Source organism: Vanacampus margaritifer, chromosome 3 (assembly GCF_051991255.1).
Source record: "Vanacampus margaritifer isolate UIUO_Vmar chromosome 3, RoL_Vmar_1.0, whole genome shotgun sequence".
NCBI lineage: Eukaryota > Metazoa > Chordata > Actinopteri > Syngnathiformes > Syngnathidae > Vanacampus > Vanacampus margaritifer.
Window position 1 is genome coordinate 17,146,378 of NC_135434.1, and position 22,228 is coordinate 17,168,605.

General features: G+C 39.5%; 1 protein-coding gene across 1 annotated transcript in view; it reads left to right on the forward strand.

Annotated features, from left to right (window-relative positions):
• pdlim2 (PDZ and LIM domain 2 (mystique)) overlaps positions 1 to 22,228 on the forward strand; it is a 32,766-nt gene that overhangs the window by 956 nt on the left and 9,582 nt on the right. The window contains exons 2-6 of the mRNA XM_077562587.1: positions 6,812 to 6,933; positions 8,766 to 8,917; positions 11,164 to 11,233; positions 11,584 to 11,735; positions 13,630 to 13,693. Of these exons, the coding sequence (XP_077418713.1) occupies positions 6,841 to 6,933; positions 8,766 to 8,917; positions 11,164 to 11,233; positions 11,584 to 11,735; positions 13,630 to 13,693 (531 nt within the window). The 5' untranslated portion in view covers positions 6,812 to 6,840. The remainder of the gene's footprint in view (positions 1 to 6,811; positions 6,934 to 8,765; positions 8,918 to 11,163; positions 11,234 to 11,583; positions 11,736 to 13,629; positions 13,694 to 22,228) is intronic.

A 22,228-nucleotide genomic window follows, 5' to 3' on the forward strand; every position in this document is an offset into this window, starting at 1 on the left:
TTTTTTTCTCTGGGTGGAACTTGTATGCTAGCAGGAAGTCATTTTTATCAGTACAGATTTGAGTGATCAAAGTTTCTTCCCGTCTATAGTTGAGGTTTGTTTTTCTTCCGCGTCACGTGGCTTTTCCCCAGAAACAACACATCGCATAATGCCAAGCTTCGAAACACTTTTTTGCCCACCCAGCATCAAACGTGACTGAATGGGCCAAGTGTCCCCGCTGAAGCTGGATCATTCGAGAAGGTTCATGTATTGAAGGGATGTTGCGTTCAGAGGATGTGGTGAACCAGCCAGTTTGCTCAGCAGTACAGTGCTGAATGTAGAGTGGAAAAAAGTGTGGAAGTGGGGGCAAATAAGTACATCCAGTATGCGTCAGAGTCTGATTAACAACCATACTCAGACGAGAGCTTCAGGCCAAACTATAATTGTAATATTTTGCTCTTTGGCTTCTTATAGCACGCTTTCCCTGTCTAAAGGGCGTAGCCCACACAAATTACAGGTATGTCTATGATTACCCCGAATGACACGTGAGCCATTAGCGATAAACGCCATCGTAAGCGTGTGAGAAACGCATCGGCCAACACCCTCCAGGCTTGATTTGTTATTGTTTGATATTTTCCCATCTCCCTGGCGACTGCCGCTAAATACGACCAAAGGGTTGTGATGAATGAATAAAATGAATGTTATTTCACGTAGACCAGGGAGAGGCTTGTGGTTGCATTCCTCTTGTTTTATTCAGTGGGTGTGTAGTTTGCAGGTAGGTTTCGACCTGTCGGAACGCAGCACGACGCAGCGCGTGGCTGTCGAAGCCCAGACGGACCTCACAATCCAGGATGAAGCATCTGTTATGTTAATCAGCCATGCTTTCGGGGGGTTATTCGGACCCAGTGGATTTTTGTGCAAACATAAAGAAACAAACACCCTCATTCAGGGAAAAGGGGAAAGTGTTGTTGTAGGTGTCTGTGTTTTGGCTGCCCGGCATTTAAATGTGCAAAATATATTATACAGACGTCTGCTAAGTCACTCAAACGCTGTTCGTTCTCGGAGCGTCGACTTTCCTCTCCATCAACCTGCAACACATTCTTGTAGCCTTTAGAACAAATCATTAGAATAACTACTTTACAAATTAGGCTATTGGATTGCATTTGAATTAGAGCTGACAAACGATTAGATTTTTTTAAAATCAGATTAATCACATCTTAGAATTTTGATTAATCACGATTAATCGCTTAACTAGCAAAGGCTTTTTTATCAACATTTTTTCCCCGCCAAATTTGAAGAGCATTTACTGTTATGTATGAGGACAGCTTCAAAATTTTTTGATCCACTGCACACGCTCATCCTCCTCTTTTTCTAATCAGTTAATTACGTGCATAATTTAAAATGAAAAAAAAAAATATGACCCCAATATTTTGACATGCAGAAATATTCTAAATGTGATACGCAAACATTTTTTAAATGCTTTACTTTAATGCATGTGATTATGTTTATTGCTCAAACACAACCTTTATGGTCAAAATTTATAGTGCGATTCATCTGCGTTAATTCATTATTAATGCGATAATTTTTTGGGATTAATTAACCAGTTAACGCTTTAACTTTGACAGCACTAATAGAATTAAAATGTATTATAAATTTGACAAGATCTGAAACAACTTCTGTTTGTAACTGTTCTGTATCTCACAGTTGGAGAAAAAAAAAACATGCAGAATGGCACTCATCTCGGTTATGTTGGAAAACGTCAGCCAAACAACAAACTAGCCAAAGTGACACAAAACAAAACTCAACAAAATGTGTTTGGAGAGTTTATTTGAAAAGGGGCACAGGCATGTATTGGCATCCCTACTTAAGGTATGGGTTTTGTGCTACAGCTGGTTTGCACGCACCAACCCGCCTAATCTGCTAAATATGTGGCGACAGTCTATCAAATGAGGCAAATAAATAATCCATCAAAACTTCTTTAGTGTACGGAGCTCAAGCATCCGGCATTAAAATGCAAGCCTTTGGAGTTTGTTTGTTTTTTTTAAAGGAGAAAAAAAAAGATGACCCCAAGATAGGACTTACTCCTTGAAGAGAAACGATGCAAGGCTCCTACTAATTACGTCTACATTCAGTGGAGAATCTGTAAACACTGACAGCAACTCACTTGTTTATTTTTTGCCAGTTTTCAAACACACTTGGGAACTGGAAATACGTGACATGCAAATCAAAGTTAATGATCCTGAAGAATGGCGTTATCATCCCTTCCACTCTTGGCAGTCACACGCGTCTACTGACTTGTGCTAGCAAGTTTCACTCATTCTGCAGCGATTACACGGTGCAGCAAATGTGAGTTCAGTGTTGTTTCTGTGGGCATCGCCCAAAGTGACTGCCAAGGCTTTGCTGTAGAGTCAAACCTTAATTTTCATCCTCCTCCTTTCTTCTTGCTGTTGTGAAATAATTGTCTCCAAGCCCTACTTGTCAGAAGACATACAGAATGTTGTGATTTATATCAACGGACTGCTTACAAATGAAACGATGCTACCAAGGTGCACAACTATCTGTAATGCAGAAGTCATATTTGTACAACCCTGAAGGCTGTCTGCATGTTGGAGCATCAACTTAAATTTAACTTTCAGATAAGCTTGCTGTTTCCCCTCACTCATCCTCTTATATTTTACCCCGAAGGGCAAACCTCTCATGATTGTGCCAAAATTACTTTACACATGGCAAGTGTCTCACTAGAGCTGTCAAAATTAATCGATTAATCGATTCTCAAATTAACCGACAGCTATTTTAATCAGTAATCGTTTTTGATCCATTTTTAAATTTAAAATTGTCCTAATCTTCTGATTTCAGCATATCGACAGTAATTATTTGCCGATTTCTGTCGTTCTTCACAAAAGAAGATGGTGTTTTAATCAAAATAAGACATTTGCAAACATCTGTTTTTACTTTGGAAAACAATGACTGAACCGGTAACATACTTAGAGTGTGAATTGTCTAGTACCTGGCGATTCAATTCGTATCACGATTCATAGGCCACGATTTGATTCGATACCGATTAATCCCGATACGAATCTATAAATAGATTATTGCGGGTTTTTTTTAACTCAAATTTGGAAAATACAATTCAGTAAACTTGTACATGTACTCTGTAAGATTTGTATGAAAATGTATTTATTTATCTGAAAAGTCAGGTTGCAGTCTGTTTTACGTTTGAACAGCACTGAAATCAAATATTAAGGCTTAATGTTCCATTAATATAACATAATTCCATTCTTAATGTGTAAATTCTAACCCTAAGTAAGACGTTTTGTTGAATATTCCCATAAAAAAATTGATGTTTAAAAATCGATTCGGCCGCATATTGAATCGATTCGAGAATTGCACTCTGTAATATCGCAATATATTGCCGAATCGATTTTTTCTAACACCCATATAACATACAGTTGAACATCAATCCCCCCCTTTTTTTTTTATTCACTATACGAATACGAAGTCACTGGTTAATAAACTATCAGGGAAAAAATGCTTTTGAAATACACTTTGGCGCAAAATTAAAATGAACCCGATTAATCGATTAAATAATCAATAGATTAATCGATTCTAAAAATATTCGATAGTGACAGCACTAGCTCTCACTGGAGCGGTTTGCTGCAGAGTGTGAAGCGGTTGGGATGAAGATAAGCACCTCCAAATCCAAGACCATGGTCCTCAGTCGGAAAAGGGTGGCGTGCCCTCTCCGGGTTGGGGATGAGACCCTGCCCCAATTGGAGGATTTCAAGTATCTTGGGGTCTTGTTCACAAGTGAGGGTAGGTTGGAGCGGGAGATCGACTGGCGGATTGGTGCAGCGTCTGCAGTGATGCGGACTCTATCGGTCTGTTGTGGTGAAGGAGGAGCTGAGCCAAAAGGCAAAGCTCTCGATTTACCGGTCGAGCTACGTTCCCACCCTCACCTATGGTCACGAGCTGTCGGTCTTGACGGAAAGAACAAGATCCCAGGTACAAGTGGCTGAAATGAGTTTCCTCCGCAGGGTGTCCGGGCTCTCCTTTAGAGATAGGGTGAGAAGCTCGGTCAATTGAATAACCCCCCCCCCCCCCCCAATGTGTATCATTGGTGGCTCGGAATTTGGAAACAATTTTCCTACTCACCACCGTTGGTGTGGTGCCATTCTGGTAGCATCACGTAAAAATAAAAAAGTGGAAAGTTGAAACGAAAAAAGCAAATTGCAGGGGGAGTTATTCCTTTCCAAATTTTGAGACATCAATTTAGAAAATTTCTGGGTCTGTTTTGTATTTAGTAGACTGTAGGTATGTATGAATTTTGAGGTTTAAAAACAACAACAGCGTGGAGATGTGGCAAATAATGAAACACTTTTTACTCTACACAAAACGGATTGTTTTTTACAGAGTAAGCCACAAGCTTCTCTCCTTCAACCCTTTCAAGTCTATCATCCCTTTGAAATCGGGTCTATCATCCCTTCCTTCCAAGCCTATCCTCTTTGAACCCAGTCACTTCCGTGAAACGTACAGATCCTCGGTGAATGTCTCTCCCTTGTGGGTCACAAGAGCCTTGCAGTTCTTCACAACAGCTGCATCGTATTCACCCGTTTCCAACTTCCACCGCGCAGATCAGCTGATGCTGAACAGCGAGCCAAACGATGGCAAGAATTCCTCTTATTGTTTGAATGTGTTGTACTTTGTCCAAACTAAGTGTTGTGCCAGCAACAGCTTGATGTCACCAGGACAGAAGTCTCCTTTTATGTGAGTGTCCCAAAAGTGCTTGTTGTTGAGAGCTGCTTCATCCAACATTTCAGCATTTTGCCATATGCGGCGGCTTTAATCTCATCAACATTTCAGCATTTTGCCATATGCGGCGGCTTTAATCTCATCAGTGGCTAATGTCCCCGTCCCTAGGTTTTTTTCTTCTCTCGCTGTGTAACAGCTCTTAATGTGACAATGTTGCGCCACTTGCCTTTTTACAACGCTAATAGCGGCTGTTTATGCTATTCTGGGTTGATAATAGCTGTTGTATGCCCAAAGCGTCTGGTGTGCTTGGAACTCCCAGCAGTTGACAACCCAGAGGTTGGGGAGCCTTCTTGTCCCGCTTCTAGTCAGAACAGGCCTGGCGGGCTGCAGCCATGAGATGGCCCGAGCGATGCCTAGTCTAGTAACCCTGCTCATCGTCCCCTGTTTATTATTGAGTAACCGGGTCCGTACTGCTCAACTTGGGCAAGTGTTGTAATATGCAGACAATGAATGACCTGGGTTCCAGTTAACTGGGGAAAATTAGGAGAGAAATGATGTTGCAACTGCGCCACTTGGAGCTACGTTTTTATCACTTTCCTTGCTTGCTATTATTCTCTGAAGCGTCCCCCCCCATTCTCTTAAGATTTAGTGTTGTTTATGCAATGTCTGTAATTATTGCCTCGCTTTTTGTTCCTGCTGAGTAAAATCATAATTTGATGGATGGATGTTATAAATTAACCACGGTTAAAATGTACTGCTTTTTATATATACTTCCCCCCCTCCCCATATTTGTAACATGCATTTGTTATGGTTGTTTTAATGCTTTTGTAGGTCCCAGAGTCAAACTGTATTGGAAAATGTACTAGAATTAATTACACACATTTGAAGGACAATCACAAAAAAATGATTAAGTTGTTCCAAGTCAAACTTTGGTTGCAAACCTTAAGTGATGCAACAAAACAGCACAACTCTTTTGGACTTTCACAATTTAAAAATAGTTCCAAAGTGTCTTAAAAACATGTCTGTTAGGGTGCAGTGCCCCAAGATTACACTTTGGCCCCATGATGTTTTTGTTCTCATATAGTTAGGCTTAGACTAGTACAATATTATGAAAACTGAAGTCGATGTACTCGTTCCACATTAAGCTTAAATCTTGGGCCAAAATGGCTAGTCTTATTAAAAACTGTCATAGTAAATTATGCTTTAGTTTGGCAGAACTTTCCTTGCCTTTTTTTTTTTTTAACTCACAAAAGCAGAGCCCACAGAGTGTTGGATAAAATCATTTGAACTCGTATGTATGTGGCACATGGGCACAATACCAGACACCGATGAAAATGGCTAACGTTAACATAAATCTTTGCATGAAGTCACCAGTAACTAATTTAAACATATCCCCTGCACACATACTTTCATCAGCAAGCCATTTAATTACACTTGTCAATTTATGTGGCCACACCAAACCAAAATATCCCCCCATTCCCACGCTGACAACGTAGTCAAACAACATAATTTTTTATTTTTCTCTCTTTAGAATAACGCTGGTATCAGTGCTAGCTAACGTATCTGTGGCAACCCTGCAGCTATCTTTAGATTTGTCATGATTGTGCTTCACCAACCATTTGCAATAGTTTTCTTTCACTTTGGAACTTTGCCCAGCCTAGCTGCCAAGGCTAACAAAATCGGCGTGGAAGTGGTTAATTAGCTCATAGGGCTACTGTATATCGTAGCTATATAATTTGAGTGAAACATGCTCCAGTGCTTTTACAGCATGCATTTGTTTTCCTTGTCTCAAATGTCCGTTTAGATTTATTGAAACTATTTGCCCTGGCAGGTTTTTGAATCATGTTGGTCCTATGTTCATAGTTCAATTTCAAATTCCTCCCATTCCTGTTTGATGCGCTTATGCAGTTCATGTCAAAAGGATTTAGTCCAGTGAAACTGAAAGCAGTTGAGATGAAAGGAACATTTCTATGCTTCACTTGTTGATTGGAATGTCAAGCGAGCAGATGTTCAAAACCCAAAAACGGTTTTAAATACACATGCACCCATGCCTTGTAAATAACAGTTTTTGTTTTGATTTAAGGTTCTCAAGAGTGTGTGCCGGACTGATCAATGGCTTTGACTGTGGACTTGATTGGTCCGTCGCCATGGGGCTTCAGAATAGTTGGAGGACGGGACTTCAAAAAGGCCATAACTGTATCTAAGGTATTTGTCAAGACTCGTCGCCCCGCTGCTGAACTTCTTTTTGCCTTATCAAACCATATCCTCTGTTTTTGTCAAAACACAGACTGTAATGGCATGCCATGCAAAGTCAATTTCCTCCTCACTAAGCCCCTTTTCTTGTCTTTGTTTGCATCCACAGGCTTTCCCATACCTATTTCCTTGCCTGCCAAACCCATTAGAATAGAATGGAAGTAGATTACGTTAGGAGGAAACCACTGATTACAGTTACAGTGGAAGTTGAGGTGGGAGGTTCGGTGTTCCTGGTCTGGAGTACACAGTTGAATGTGTTTGAATACGGATATGTGTTTTTGTCAATGATAATATGCACGTACCACATGAACCAGTAGTTGACATAAGCTTATTGTTTTAAAGAGCAGTTTTTTTTTTGCAGCGTTAGATAGGTCTACATACAGCACAGCACTGTCCAGTGCCCACTTAACATTGTGCTCCCACCTCGCTGCCTTTACCCACCATCCCCAGCAGCTCTTCAGCACACGGAGTATACATTTTGTAGAAAGATGCTGCTTCCAAAATTAGGAATTTCAATCTCCTTTGATTTCTGCAGCCTTTATTGTTTGACCCCTTGAAAAGTTATTTACGTGAATATTCTGTTGTATTTTGTTACTGCTTCCCAGTCAACAACACCAGTGTGTTTGCTTGACTCAAATACCAAATGTCTTTTCTGAAATCTCCCAAAATTCGACTGTGAGAGATAAAAATTCTTCATTGAAAATGATTTGGCTACGTCCAGTTTGACTAATAGCTGGTCTTACGAGTTATCCCCATCTGCGTTTGAAGAAGCTATCTGATTGATGATGTGAATCTGATGGCACTTGGAACTCGCATGGATCCACTATTTGATTCATGTTGGCCTGAATAGTAGTGATTTCTTGTTTCACTTGGCCAAAGACTTGAGAATAACGTGTCCAACTGCACTTAGTCGAAGTTAATCCAGGCATGTCGCGATCACAAAAGGCACTCGCCATTGTGGGTCACCACAGCAACACTTAATTGCCTCTTAAAGGGCCGCAGGCATGGCCCCTCTGCCCTCTTGCTTGGCTAAAGTGACTGGCATTCTCTCTGCATATGGACACTTTTTGTGTGGAGACTGAAAGCTCACACTGTTGTGTCGCACCCTTTTATAGTGTTTTGCATTCTTTGGCCTCTCTTTATTGCATTTTGCTGAAAATGTCAGTCCACAAATTTTACGAATTGTACAATGAAGCCCTCGATTTTGGCTTTTGTATTTGAATGCCTGTGTGCCCGGATGCGGGAGGCTTGAAAGCAGAAACCAAAGTTTGCTCCCATTAAAGTGGAATTTCTACTGATGTGGTGGTGTGACATTGGCTTTCATGTATAAGTAGTGTAGCTGCAAGGTCAAACCATCAAGTCTATCACACTAAAAAAAGTAAGAACTTCTCCCAAAGGATGTCTATCAATCTTCCCACTGTTGACTGATATCACCCCTTTTCATGCATGCTGTTAACTCATCTTCTCTGCAGTTGGTATGATAGACTGCTGGATTCGGTGCATGATGCAGCCACCATTTTTGTAGAGTTAGGTCTGATGGCGGTTTACAACTAACATTTGGGTGCAGAATTCAAAACTGATCTGAGTTTTTCTATCATTTCATGTTTTTGAGCTATAAGATCCCTGTTTTCTCCCAAAAAAAAAAAAGACTGCAGTTTTGGACTCGGCATGCTGATTTTAGTTTTAATCAGCATAACCAATCTACCTCAACCCCCCCAAGAAAAAAAAATAGCATTTGATCGGGGCCTATGTTTATTTCAATTCTTATTTTTTTTTTTCAACAGGTCAACGGAGGCAGCAAAGCAGAGCAAGCAGCACTCAAACCAGGTGATGTCATCTTGGCCATCAATGGGGAAAATACTGCTGACATGCTAAATGCAGAAGCCCAGAACAAAATCAAGAACTCCAAGACCCATCTGCAGCTGATGGTGGAGAGGTATGCACCATGAATCAAAAGATTATCATCTCAACATTCTTGTGGTTGAATTTAGCATTTAAGATACATACTGTAGATAATGTGGACTCGGATATGTTTTTAGTTGATAAACATTCCTTATTTAATACCAACACTACAGTCAGTCCTTCCACTGTGTTGTGTTTTGGTTATCATGTAAACACTGCGCAAACAAAACAAGTGATTGCAATCAGGGGAAATGCCACTTTGAATTGGAGCCACATTGTTGTTTTTTTCCTGATTCTCCTTGCTTTTCCAACAAACGTGTTTGGAAACCTAAATAGGTTTTCTTTCAGTAAGGTCTACTCTTGGCTGGAAATTTAATGGAAGGTCTTCCCTTAATTGCCATTTCTTGTCACAGTCTCCCCTAATCCTTCTCCGACATAGCCTTGTCTTCTTACTGGTCTCAGCCTGCTCTTCAAAAGCGGTCACGCACATGTGCAGTACTTTCACGTTTCCTCCTTGCATGTCCAATGTCCATGCGAGTGTATTTTACCCTGCTGACCTCGTGTCTCCCTCCGAGCCAGAAGCCACACTGTTACTTATAGCCTGCCCAGGACAATGTCTCTATAAAGGAGTGGCACGTCTACCGTACCACAGTTTGTAATGCTTGTAACACAGCATCATATCTGATCTTATCTTATTTTAAATTTATTTTCTTTAGCATGGCGTTCTTTGTTGCACCCTTTGACATGTAAAAGTAGCAGCATGTTTCCTCACTTTCTCCACAACTAGTATATAAGCGGTATCACATTCACTGGATTTCCATCTGTGCCATTCTTTGAGTCATTTGACAGTCTGGCTAAACTGCACCTGAATAATTTCCAGGCGTGAGTGAACTGCAGTGGAATGTTAAAAATGTCAAACTATTTTTGCCACTGAATCGGTGACGTTGCTCTGTGATCTGTGAGATCCCTGTTGACAGCAACACAGTAGGTGAATGAGGCGTCTTTAATTGAAATGTGTGTTGTTCACCATAGCTCAACACATCTCTATAAAGCGTACCATAAAATGTACTGTAACCTGTGATTTTATTTTGAAGTGTGTTAATCCCAAAGGTCATCATATAGAAGTTTGATTTCAGTCAGAATAGAAGCATATTTAATACTGTACATGTTTTTTGGGGAACATTTTGAAGAGCTTGTTGCGCTTATAAAGGGATGTTTGCAATTCCCAGGGTGTGTTCATAAGCCCATTTTTAAATGATCTATTGTTTGCGCAGAATTCTGGCAGATCTGGTTGTGTTGCAATAACTGTGAACAATTAGTAACGGCAGCTTATTTTGTATCATGGAAAAATAGGCTGATATGCATTTGCTTGAATTTTGAAGGAATCTCCCTTACTCTTGATGACAGCAAGAACTTATATTGGCAAGAGGAATGCTGATTTATGTGGATAACATCTATGATGGAAAGTCACACTCAGCATTTTTGTCAAAAGCACATTTATCTTTGTAATGGAGAGGTGTGAGTGCTTACAGTCTCAACACGGATGTAATCTTGAACCTGTAATGCATCTGATTGTCTGTTGACCACCACTTGCCACTTCACACTGATGAATGTAGAGACGAAGGGGAAAAAGTGAATAATTCTGTCATGCAATTCCCATTTCAAAGCACTGACGTTTTTCCTAACGTCCTCTGGAGAAGTAATGTTTTTCAGCTTCTGTGCTTCTTCCTTTTCTTGTCCTCTCTTTCCTACACACAGTATTGCAGGCCTAGGCAACGAGGTGGTGCATTTCTGCGTGATTTACCACAGGCATTCGGGCCTTCCTGTGTGCCTCATTACAGTACCTCAGGCTTGACCAAGAGCCAGTCATCCTCTGGCCCTGCAGCTAGGGGGGCACTGTGTGTTTGAGTTGGCCACTGAACTGCCCATTTTTCCCCTTCAAATTTAATCATTAAATTGCCTGCAGAATGTGTTTTTATTTAAAGCAAAATTGACTGTAGTAGTTGGAAAGAGGAGAGCCATCAGAGGAATATTCTTGAAAGTGACACACAGTCACATGCCAACAGACTTGTTTGAACAATATTCAAAGCATTCTGAACATTTTCCATAGTGTAACTTTAAACGATATTTCAGTCGGTAAATGCGTAATATGAAGTTACACCATTTATTGTTTTACTTTTTTTTATTTATTCTGTAGGACTGAAAATAAGGGTAACTTTAAACCATATATAATCAATATTAATCTTCAAATGATACCTGTGGGTTTGTGTCACTCTCTAGGCTTGAACTTTCCAGCCCAAAACAGACAAATGGCATCAGCACCCCTGAACAGCTTACTGGGCGCTTTCAGGTCAGGCTTCTTTTTTTTTTTTTTTTTTTTTTTTTCCTGTCAACTGTCTATTTGGAATTTTATTTTGTATACTATACTCTCATGCAAAATGCATTCTGTAAAACCACTACCCTTAACCCCCCCCCCCCCCCCCCCTTCTGTAATTGACAGTTTCCTGTCATTAAGAAGAGTGATTTTGGTGTACTGATTTTGGTGCTTCTTTAACCATTTTGGTCACAATGAGTACTATTTTGATATAATTTTGGATGCACTGCATAGCAACTCTGGAATCCAAATGCTATGATAATAAATTCAATTACAGAATATTAATCCAATACTTAAGTACTTTCCTGCAATTGTATGATTTGTAGGAAGCAGTAATAGTAAGTCGAGATGAGAACCAGAACTATAGAGAGTACAGCATATCTAGCCCTGCATCGCTGTCACCTGTGCCGTATTCACCACAACCTCCTGGCAGTCCTGAAGGCAAGAGGGAGATGTTGACGACCACCACCAACAAGAGGTAGTAGCTCCCATGATCACCAGTGTTTAATGCTTCTTAAAATTGACTTGCACCCAGATACCTTAAAACCTTAGTTTGTCTGTGGAATTTTTTTTTTTCAAAGGTTGTATAAGGTTGTGTCGAGAAAAGCAGATTTATTGAGCCTCCTTAAATGGTAAAATGATGCTGTGCAGACAATCAGGTCTGGTAACATAGTTTAAAAATGTACTGTGCCAGGAAAAATTTATCAATGATTTCATTGTAATGCGTTTGTTAAATCAGCTATACAGCTAAAACTTGTAATATCAAATTCAACATGAAATCACTTCATAAACTAACTTTCAATGTGTAAGGAATTTTAAACATGCTTAGATTTTCTTTCTGTGAATTTTAAACCAAACAGCTTCACAAATGATCATTATTTGGGGGAAGCATGTTTCAGAGATCTACACAAGTATGGAAAGTATTTAGAAGCATGGAATTTGATTGATTGATTTGAAGTTTCCAGGTCTGGAAAAGTATGGAAAAATGAAAACTATTTTATGGAAAAATTCTCATGTTTCAAAAACCATTTCAACAGCTCTTTTCTAACCAAATCCCCCTTTAGAAAAAATTAAAAAATGATTAGTTAAAGCTACATGGAATTGGTTATCAGAATAGCTGTGGCTAAAATTGATACAATTTTTTTTACCAACATTTTCAGTCAGGGGTCAAATTGTGAGTTTACTCCATAAGATTTAAATAAATTCACAAACGAAAAGGATGAAATTAATGCAGAAAAAACAACACAATAGACAATTAAAATGCCACGATACTTCCTGGCACAAAAAATGAACAAAGTAAAATAAACCAACGCCTCATACGTTGATGTTTGAAATGATAGCATGCAACAATTTTCTGCCACCGTCCAGTCAACAAAGACTGGAGTACAATGTTGTCAGCCTGAGCGCTTGCATTTATATAAATATATACAGAATATGTGTAGTAATAAAAACTGCTTTTTTATCGTCATAACTGTGGTTTTTGTTTAACATTGTCAGACTAGAAAATCGACATTTTTGCAGGAGAACTAAATAACGTTTCCATTCCCTTTGAAAGTTATGGTATTGGAATGACTATTCAATAATTAAACCAAACGATCACTGTAGAAAAAATAAGAGCAATTTAAACCAAAGGATCGCAATCAAAAATGACAAGCAATCTTATTACAGTACTTTAAATAAAATGATCCTGAATGAATGTTGCTCATCCATCTTTTGAAAGCACCTTTAGCTGGCTATAGTTGAGTCTTTGTGAAAAGTGTTCTGTTTGACTTGTTGAATAGGATTAAAAGTGGACAAAGTGCTCTCTTGACGCTGCAGCATCCAGTGTCAATAGCTATGAGAATAACAAAGTGGAGTCACAAGCTTTTACTGTAGTAACAAAGGATATGCATCGGATATCACATTCCTCCATTTGCAGTCAATTGAACAAAAGCAGAATGTGGAACGTTCACCGCACTTATTGTATGCTGCTATTTGTGGACTCTCTGACAACTTTAGGCAAAAGCTCAAATGTTGGTTGTTTGAACCCCCCCCTCATTTTTTTTATGCCACATACATCATATTTCATTATTATTTTCCTCCAATATTTGAAGTGGTAAGTGTAAATGCATAGGAAAAAATAATTATGATTGGTAGCTTGCATGAGATTATTCAACTTTGGTTATTTTATTACTGGACTGCAACATATCATGTAGTGTAATACTAATGTGACTAGAAACATTGAATCCATAAACTGCCACGCCACCCTCATTTGTGAAATTTTATACAAAAGTAAAAAAAAAAAAAAAAAAGTATACACATATATACGTATATACATATACGAGGGTCTTAACATGATATATTGTCCATATTTTCTCATGTTTGTGTTATAGTGTCCAGCTGCGCTCATGGTCGCCAGAGGAGAAGAGTTATAGAGTGTCCAGGCCACTTTCACAGGTTGGTTTTTGCAAACATTTGTTTTGTTTGACGTTTTCTTCATTAGAACGTGTGGCTCACAGTCAAAAGGTTCTTGGTTCAAATCTTTGCTCCGGCTTTTGTGTGTGGAGTTCACTCGGTGCTTGTGTGAGTGCTTATGTGAGTTTTCTCTTGGAATGCCAGCTTCCGCACACATTCCAAACAACATGTACAGTATGTTTGTCTATATGTGCCTTGTGAATGACTAATTCAGGATGTACCCCGCCTCACCCAAAGTCAGCTGGGATAGGCTCCAGTTCACCCCTGACCTTGAGCAGGACAAGTGGTAGGAGATGACTGCATGGTTTGTTTTCACTGATCCTAAACATACCGTCTTATCCGTTAAGGCATAATATGAATGTAAAGTTAAGTTTGTACAGTACTGTGTGCTGAACATGCTCCCATTGTATTCTTGTTGTTGATTGTGTACATCTGTCTCAGGCTTTCGTTTCTCTCCTGATTAGCACTCTGAGATGTAATTATTTTGACTGCACTGCCCACTCTAGTAGTGAAAGAAATGTTTGAGTCTTATTTTTCGTCTTTAGCTGCATCACATTGTGTGCGATGCCTGACTGTCAATATGTTTTATGAGGATCTTGCTGTAACAGGATACAGAAAAGCTTTCGCATTTTAACAGTAAAGAGTGTGTAAATGAGAAATACTAGACTTAAGGAATACTGTATTTCACATTTAAGAGAAGAAAATTTGTCGTGATAACAGTGGCCTTGACTTTGGGTTGTTGCAAGAAGACCTATTATTCTCCTTGAGCAGTCAAATATGTTAAGGGGAGGCTTGAGGCTATCTTGTGAATGCAACCAAACAATGTTTTGCTTATTTACAGTATCAGCGACAAAAACCAAAACGGGGCTAACTCGGGCATCTGCAGAGCTCTCTGTGAGCTTTAGAGAGAACATGTTGTGGGAAAGTTCATTGTGAATTATTTCAGCTATGTGTGCATGCTTGGCTTCACTGAAGACTGAACATGTGAGATGACAGAGCGGGAAAAACATACAAGACCCCTTGTAATGGCAGAAGGAATTCCAAAGCTTTTTATAACTCTTGTGGACACTTGATGAAGTTGTATAAATATGCAGAGGTTTGAACTTCCAAACATTTGAGTGTTCCCTCCAGGAGGCTTCAGGCTAAGAAGGTTCATCTAAAGAATGTCTTCTCGAGTCTGGTATACTTGGTCGTTGTCAAATGAATTAGGATCCTGATACCATAGCCACTTTCACGCTGCAATTTGGCACATCAAGGGAGTCCAGCCATGTTTTATTTCCCTGTGACTTTCAGAGAGAACTTTGAAGAGAGTCTTATAACAGCAGTTGGGAATGTCCCATTATGAAAACTAGGTGCGTTGTGACGTCAGCATGACAGTGACAAATGACAATTGTTTTTAATACACGGGGGCGTGGGCAATGACTCAGTAGGATGTAATACTTCACACACTCTGGTCTGACACTACAGAAACTGCCCAATTCCCAACGCAACTTCAACCTCCAATCCCACATTGGTACCTTACACGCAGGACATGGAAATGTGGGCTTAGATATTTTAACTCGTATAGTAGCAGTCTCCTGTCAACAAATAATGGCATATCGGGATCCAGCAGATGCATAAAAAAATAAAAGCAATATAGACTCCTTCCTGATATCATATTTGATAGGACTGTAAAGTCTTGGGGCTTGTTCCGTACATTCAAGTGGATTAAGGGCATGATGACTTTACAACATGTCCGTATGGTTACTTGAATCTGTTCAAGGTTGAAACAAGTGAGATAAGTGATATCTACCTAAATGCCTGAGGCGGCGGATTGAAACGGAGATGACAGAGCTGCCCACGATTAAGACTTGGAAGAGAATGAGGTCTTGCAGCCAGGAATTTTAACAAGACATTGTGACTGGCGGCTTTTTAAGTTATGCTTAATGGCCATTCCATGCTCAGTTTTTTGATCCCATTGATATAATCGGTGTTGGTTATGATTCTGGGTAAATTCCTTGCCTTTATTGTGCAAAGGTGGTATTACAAGAGGTTGTTTGTGTTTGAGATTTGAATTAATTTACAACAAATTGTGACTGTGAGACTGAAGCTACTACAGTATAGCACTGTGAAACAAAAATCCTGAACAGGCCTACTCGCACTCAGTTGGCATGAATTTGCTCCTGTCATGGCTATTTTTCTTGAACAACTCCACATTTGTGAGTATTCATAGCTACACTCGTTCTTATTTTTAATTGTTCCGCTTTACCAAATTATCTAATTTAACTTGAGTTAAAATCTCTATCACAGAAGCAAAATAAATAGATCAAAATATAATTGATCTGTCGTTCCAATTTTCAACTTTAAACGCATTGTGATTTTGCCCGAATCTAACAATGGATGCAACCCTGTATTTAACTGAACTGAAATTTAAGATCTTTGCCATGTGCCGTACACAGTTTTTATTTTCCTGCCCACTTTTTCAGGTCTGTAATCTGATATAAAATGTAATTTCTGCCTGCCATCTGCGCTTGACAGCTTCAGTGTGTGTACTATCATTTAGCCTGCTGGATGAGTTATGGGTTTTGGCTGACCCTTTTCCTTGAATGTTGTCTACTGAGGTTTTAAAATGATTGGCATCCCACTGCAGTGCTGTGATTAGTGAGTTGGATTCTTTCAGAGCGCCCCGTGGGGAACTGGCCAGGGAGAGGCCTGCCTTGACTGCCCTGTTGTACATTATGCTGCTTGGGCTGGCAGGAACACTGCAGCTCAGTAAATGTGAGCTGCCGAGGCTCCATGACAAGGACCTCTGTCCCGACTGAGAGGTGAACAGCACTTCTATATCAGGTGATCGGCCTGTCTGAAAAGTACTTAAAAGGCTTTTCCACACTTCTTTGGGATCTCTCAGTGAGCAAAGTGGGATGTGCGCAACAGGATCCCCCGTTTTCCAGGGTGTTGGGTATCCTGAGAAAATGCTGTGGATAATAAAGAGGCTGTGATTGTCCAGGCTGTGTACGACTGGTGCTGGTTTTCCCGATATATTACAAGGCTGGTCCTTGTATGACGAGAGTTTGAAGAGGGGGATGGTTGTGGAAACCCAGGAGCTTGCCGACTTTGCCAAACCCGTATTTAAGACATCATTCCAATTTGCAATGTCAAGATGTTGCTGAAGAGAAGTGCTCTTTATGCCTGAAAAACTTCAGCACTTGTCCTAACATACACATCAATGCATTTCTTGTTGGAATCATGTACAGGTTTGGTATATACGTACGTATGTCTGGACTGTTACTTACTGACAATGCGTTGTTGTTTTTTTGTAATGTATTCTGATCTAGAGTTTGGAGAGCCTGTTGTGAGTTATGGATCAAGCGCATGTTTTTTCAGGAAGCATCCAATGCTGTAGAGAGTTTGGCAGTCGCGCTTCCTATCCTTTTATGGAATTTGTGAAGAAAATATTGTAATGACTGTTTTTGAGTTGGGTCATTGTGTTATGTTGTCAGTTGCGTATGCAGTTACTATGTCCCTGATGATAATGTATGATGTATTAGCTAGGGGTGCTCGATTTATGAAGAAACTATTAATCACAATTATTTTGGTGGTAATTAAAATCTCAAATAGGACTATCATTTCTGTTTTTTCTTTGGGGTGCAAAACAAGAAAATGTTAAAACTGAAAAATTATTAAGACAAATACAATTATTTGAAACATTATAATTATGCTTAATTAAGCTCCTTTTGGAGGAAACATTTCTTAAATTATTTAAAAAAGGAGCAAATGTATAAATTTAAACAACTCAAAATTTCTATTAATCTTTTTCTTTTCTTTTTTACAATTATGCTGATTTTGTAATTGGTGAGTGTAATAATTTTGATTAATTGCACAGCCCTAGTACTAGCCATTCTTAGTTTGTCACGTTGTATGCAGTTACTATGTTCCTTATAACAATGTGGTCAGTTGTTATGCATGTGTGATGTTCCTATTAGTCACTCAGTTTGTCTAGCTGTGTTTTATTTTAACATATAGGGCCTATGTTATGTCATATAGAATTGTGCATTTCCCTAGCAAGAGTTACTAAATGACACTTTTGTCAGTACATCGAGGTTCCTTAGCCTCATGAATTAAGAAAGTCATGTATGTGAGCCTGCTGACTTTGCAGTCTATTGCTGCATAAGCCAAGCCAATGTCAGAAGTTGTGCTGGCAGTGGCCACGTTGAAGGGATGTTTTCTTCCTCAGCGTACACTGAGGCGTCGAGGGCCGTAGTCCTGCAGGTTTTGCATGTTGCCCTTCTCCGACACAGCTGATATATGATCAGCTCATCAGCAAGCTCTGCATATAATAAGCCTGATAACGATCCTGTTGATGAGAATCGGCTTCTGTTGGAAGTGAGAAACCACCAAAACCTGCAGGACTTCGGCCCTCGAGGACCGAGATTGCCCACCTCTGGTGTAAGGCATTTTTACAAGGACTTGTAGCCTTTAAGCTTGGGAGACATTGTAGCTTCTGCAGGCAGCATGCCTCTCCTCATCCCACTGATTGATCAGCCAGCCTCGTTTTCTTTCCCTGCAGCGGGAAAGCAAACTGGGGAGATTTTGTTTTTCTCCTGCTGTGCGGCTCACTCATTGGAACACCGGCCCTGCAAGTTTTATGTGGGAGTGTTGGCACTTTACAAGTTCTTGATGTTTATGAAGGTGGTTGAGCTGCGTCAACATTTCTAAAGTTGTCAAGAGAAATTCATGTGCAACTTTGGTGTATTTGTGCAAAAGTTTGTGCCCAGCTTGCCAACAGTACACATTGCTAAGTCTGTTTTATGTTAAATGTCGCCATGGCTGAAATTGTGGGACATTTTATCATATTTTTTTGTGACCGTGACCAAAAGTGACATTTTGTCTTTTGCATACCATTCTTCATGATTTGCTTTCAGAATTCAGACAAATTCCTCTTGAAATAATGAGTCTTTGGCTTTTATTGTACAGCTGAATTATAATTATATTCTCTCAAGTCACTATATGCCTCTCTGACAAACCACAGACCCACCACATTGTTTCTTGTTCGTTACTGCAGTTGAAAGGCATTTTTTCCCCGCGTCTTCCAACCTTATCTGACAATTTTTATCAGAATATTTTATTTTTTATTTTTTTGTATACCTCTGCTGTTTAATCATATTGTCCACACGTTTCCTTGTTTGCTGTCACTATCTTTTTATCTCCCTGGAGTGGGTTAAGACTGTAAAATAAAAATTCCGTTCCTCTGTACAGTACTTGTTAGTTGTGGCGTGCAATGACAATAAAATTTTATTTCCATTCCCATAAAATAGTGCTAACATTTAACCAAAATGGCCACCTATACTAATCTTAAGTGTAACTGACACCTAATTCCGAGTTTCATTCTTACCACTGTCTTGTAAAACCTCCCGGACCGTTGGATATTTACGGATTCTTCTGCTAGCATGCATGAATGACAGTTGAATATAATGTGGATCCCTGCACAGAACACAAAAACTACTGTATGTCAACACGATTTATATCTGGAGTCTAAAAGTACTTGCTGTATTAGTCACAATTCCCGCACGTAGTCTGTCTTTTAGATGTTTTTTTTCTTTTTTTCTTTTAATGCCTTGTAGCATTCTATTGTGACACATTGCTCATCATCCTGTTGTTTCTGCTGGCCTGTAATCTAGTACAGATGGTTTGTATCAGGAGTAGCCTCATTGTGTGTGGTCAGAAAATCAAGACAGGGGGGATTAGTACCGGCATTGCTTTATTCCATGTTAATGAATGTTGCACTATGTAAACTTGAGCCAAGAAAATCTGTTTAGGTTGAATTATGGAGATCTCGTGATTGAAGTGTAACTTAACAGGCTTCTGACTGGGTGCATAGTCAAAATATGAAAACTTACAAGACGACCCCATGCTCTTTAAATCTTACAAAACTGGATACTTGCATACCTCCATTGAAACCCATACAGATGAGGGCTGGGTATCGTTTAATTGCTACGATATTGAATCAGTAAGAAGTAAAAATACACACAAAGGATTCAACTTGAACAATTTTAAAATATTTGACCCTGCCATGTAAGCATGTGGCATGTCGCATCACTTTTTTTCCTTTTTTTTTTTTTTAATTTAATTAAATTTTTATTTTTATTTTTTTTTGCAGTAAAAGATCTGTGGGAGGTTCACTGTATTTCTTTCCTCTCAATGAAATAAGTGATAGTTGCGTAGTAGGGGTTGATCGCCCACCATCACGTTGAAGAGATGCCCTGTGTTGCTAATCATAAAATGGCCACAAGAAAGCGAGTATCGACACCTTGAAATGAGGCCTGGTATCGGTCCGATACTGATACCTGGTGTCTGTGCTCGCCTATCCCTACTAATTAACGGATGAATTAAATTTTTGCAAGTTTAAAGTGCCCCGTTTGATCATTATAATGGGCAATTTTGCGACATCTGTGATCTATGACCTCAGATCGCTCAGCATTACAAAGTTGATATTGGACCATAAAACCTTTAATGAATTTTAATGACATGGAATCAATCATTTGTGACATAAACCAAAGCTCTTTATGTTGTCTTGGATTGTGTTCTCCATTGCAGAATGTGGGCACAGTTATGCACTAGTGCTAAGACATAATTACAAGGCTTGGTCAATCAGTGACAGTGACAAGTGGGTTGATTTAAAGACCTCCAACAAAGACAACCACTGGATGGTAAACACTGTACATTCACGTATTCACTAGTAGTGGTACTATACAGATGTGTTGGTGTTTGGCGTAGTAAGTTGGCTGTACATCATTGTTGCTCATTATTCACATTATGTGGTGACACAGCGGATGAACAGATATTGCACTTTGTAATGGTAATGCCAACTATCCCAAAATAAAACGTCCTGAGCATCTGTACTGTGCAGTGGCAGTCCATGCCCTGTAATTGAATCTGCAGGGTGGTAATGATGATGATGCAGGGTGGCTTGCTTGGAGCCAGACCTAAGGCCCCTCCACTGGCACTATCGCCAGCATCTCCAGTGGCCTCAATCTGAAACAGCTGCTCTCACTTTTTCCTGTTTTTGTTTCTTGCTCTGGTCAATAATCAAAGACTTTTGAATATGAACCGGTCATACTACGCTCAAATTAAATGATATGATATTATGCCATATTGTATTGTTTATTTAAATACACCAAGTTTTAATCTCTAAATATGATTCACTAAGTGAGTTTGGATGAAAAAGGTCAAACACGACGCACTCAACAGCACCTTAGTTGGAACACCTGTGGAATCCCAAATTATTTTTTACAAAGGTGAAGGTGAATATTTCATTGTCAGATACGTATTCATTTAACTACATTTTTATTTTTTTATTGCATTGCCACTGAATCGGGTGCATCGACACAGACTACTCGTTCTACTTTAAAATGTATCGAGATACCTATCGAATCATCTTTCATGGGAGAAAGAAATATTTGAAGGAAATGCCGCATTTACACTAGTGACAACTTTGACAAGTTCGTTCAGATTGTAAATTGACAAGAAACTCAGTGAATCAAAACTGGGCCGTACTATACTGTAACAAATTGAATCGTAATCCCACTGAAGAAAATCGGTCCACTTTTAAATGGATCGTCTTTAAATTTTCTAATTTTAATTTGGAGTATTTTGCACCAATTAAATAAAGCAATCTGTCATCATGGTTGTTGGTGGCTACCTTGATTCATGTATTTTATCATCCTGCAATAATTGGTGGTACGTTGCATTGTAGGTCTGAGATGATGCAGATTTAGTAGCTGCACAATGGACCAAGCAGTTTTGTGAGTCTAGTACTTACCAGCGGTACTGTTTACTGCAATTAAAGCCTTCTGAGGCCGTTGGTTTGTTTTGCTTCTCCTTTTTGTTTTTCTTTACTGAGCTGCATTCCTCGTGAGTCTCATAGATCACTGTTGGGATTTTCACTGAAAGAAAAAGCACGCACACACACACACTCACTCACAAAAAGGCTTCTGTTGGAGAGCATGAAGCTTCATATTGAGCAGCCAGACAAGTTACATAATGTACGATTGGTTTGCATTAGTGAGGATTCATCTGCACCACCGTGTGGCTTCATTTAGTCTTCCTGAAGGGGGGATGCCTTAAGCATGCATGTCTGCCAGCTATATGCCCTTGAGATGGGCTCACAGCAGGCGAGGACACGGGTGCCTCTGCATTATTTTACTACTATCATATGGAATAATAAGGCCTGCAGTTATTTATTTTTTTGTTGGGATTATCCTGGGAAGAATTCCTGGAAGATGCCTCTGTGATGGTTTTTAGTAAAGGCTTTATGGCACGCACTGCTAAACTGCCTTCTCACAAAAGGGGGAAAAAAAGAGAGAAAATTGAGACCAGAAACGTTGTTGAAAGAGTTGAGGGATTGAAAGCGGGTGGTGGCATTGAACTCGCTGATTTTCATCTCATCACTTGCCACTGTCTAAAATTCGTGCCAGGAAATGAAACCGTTTGCATACGGAATCTGGAAACTGCTTTAAGAATGTAAATTGTACATAGTCT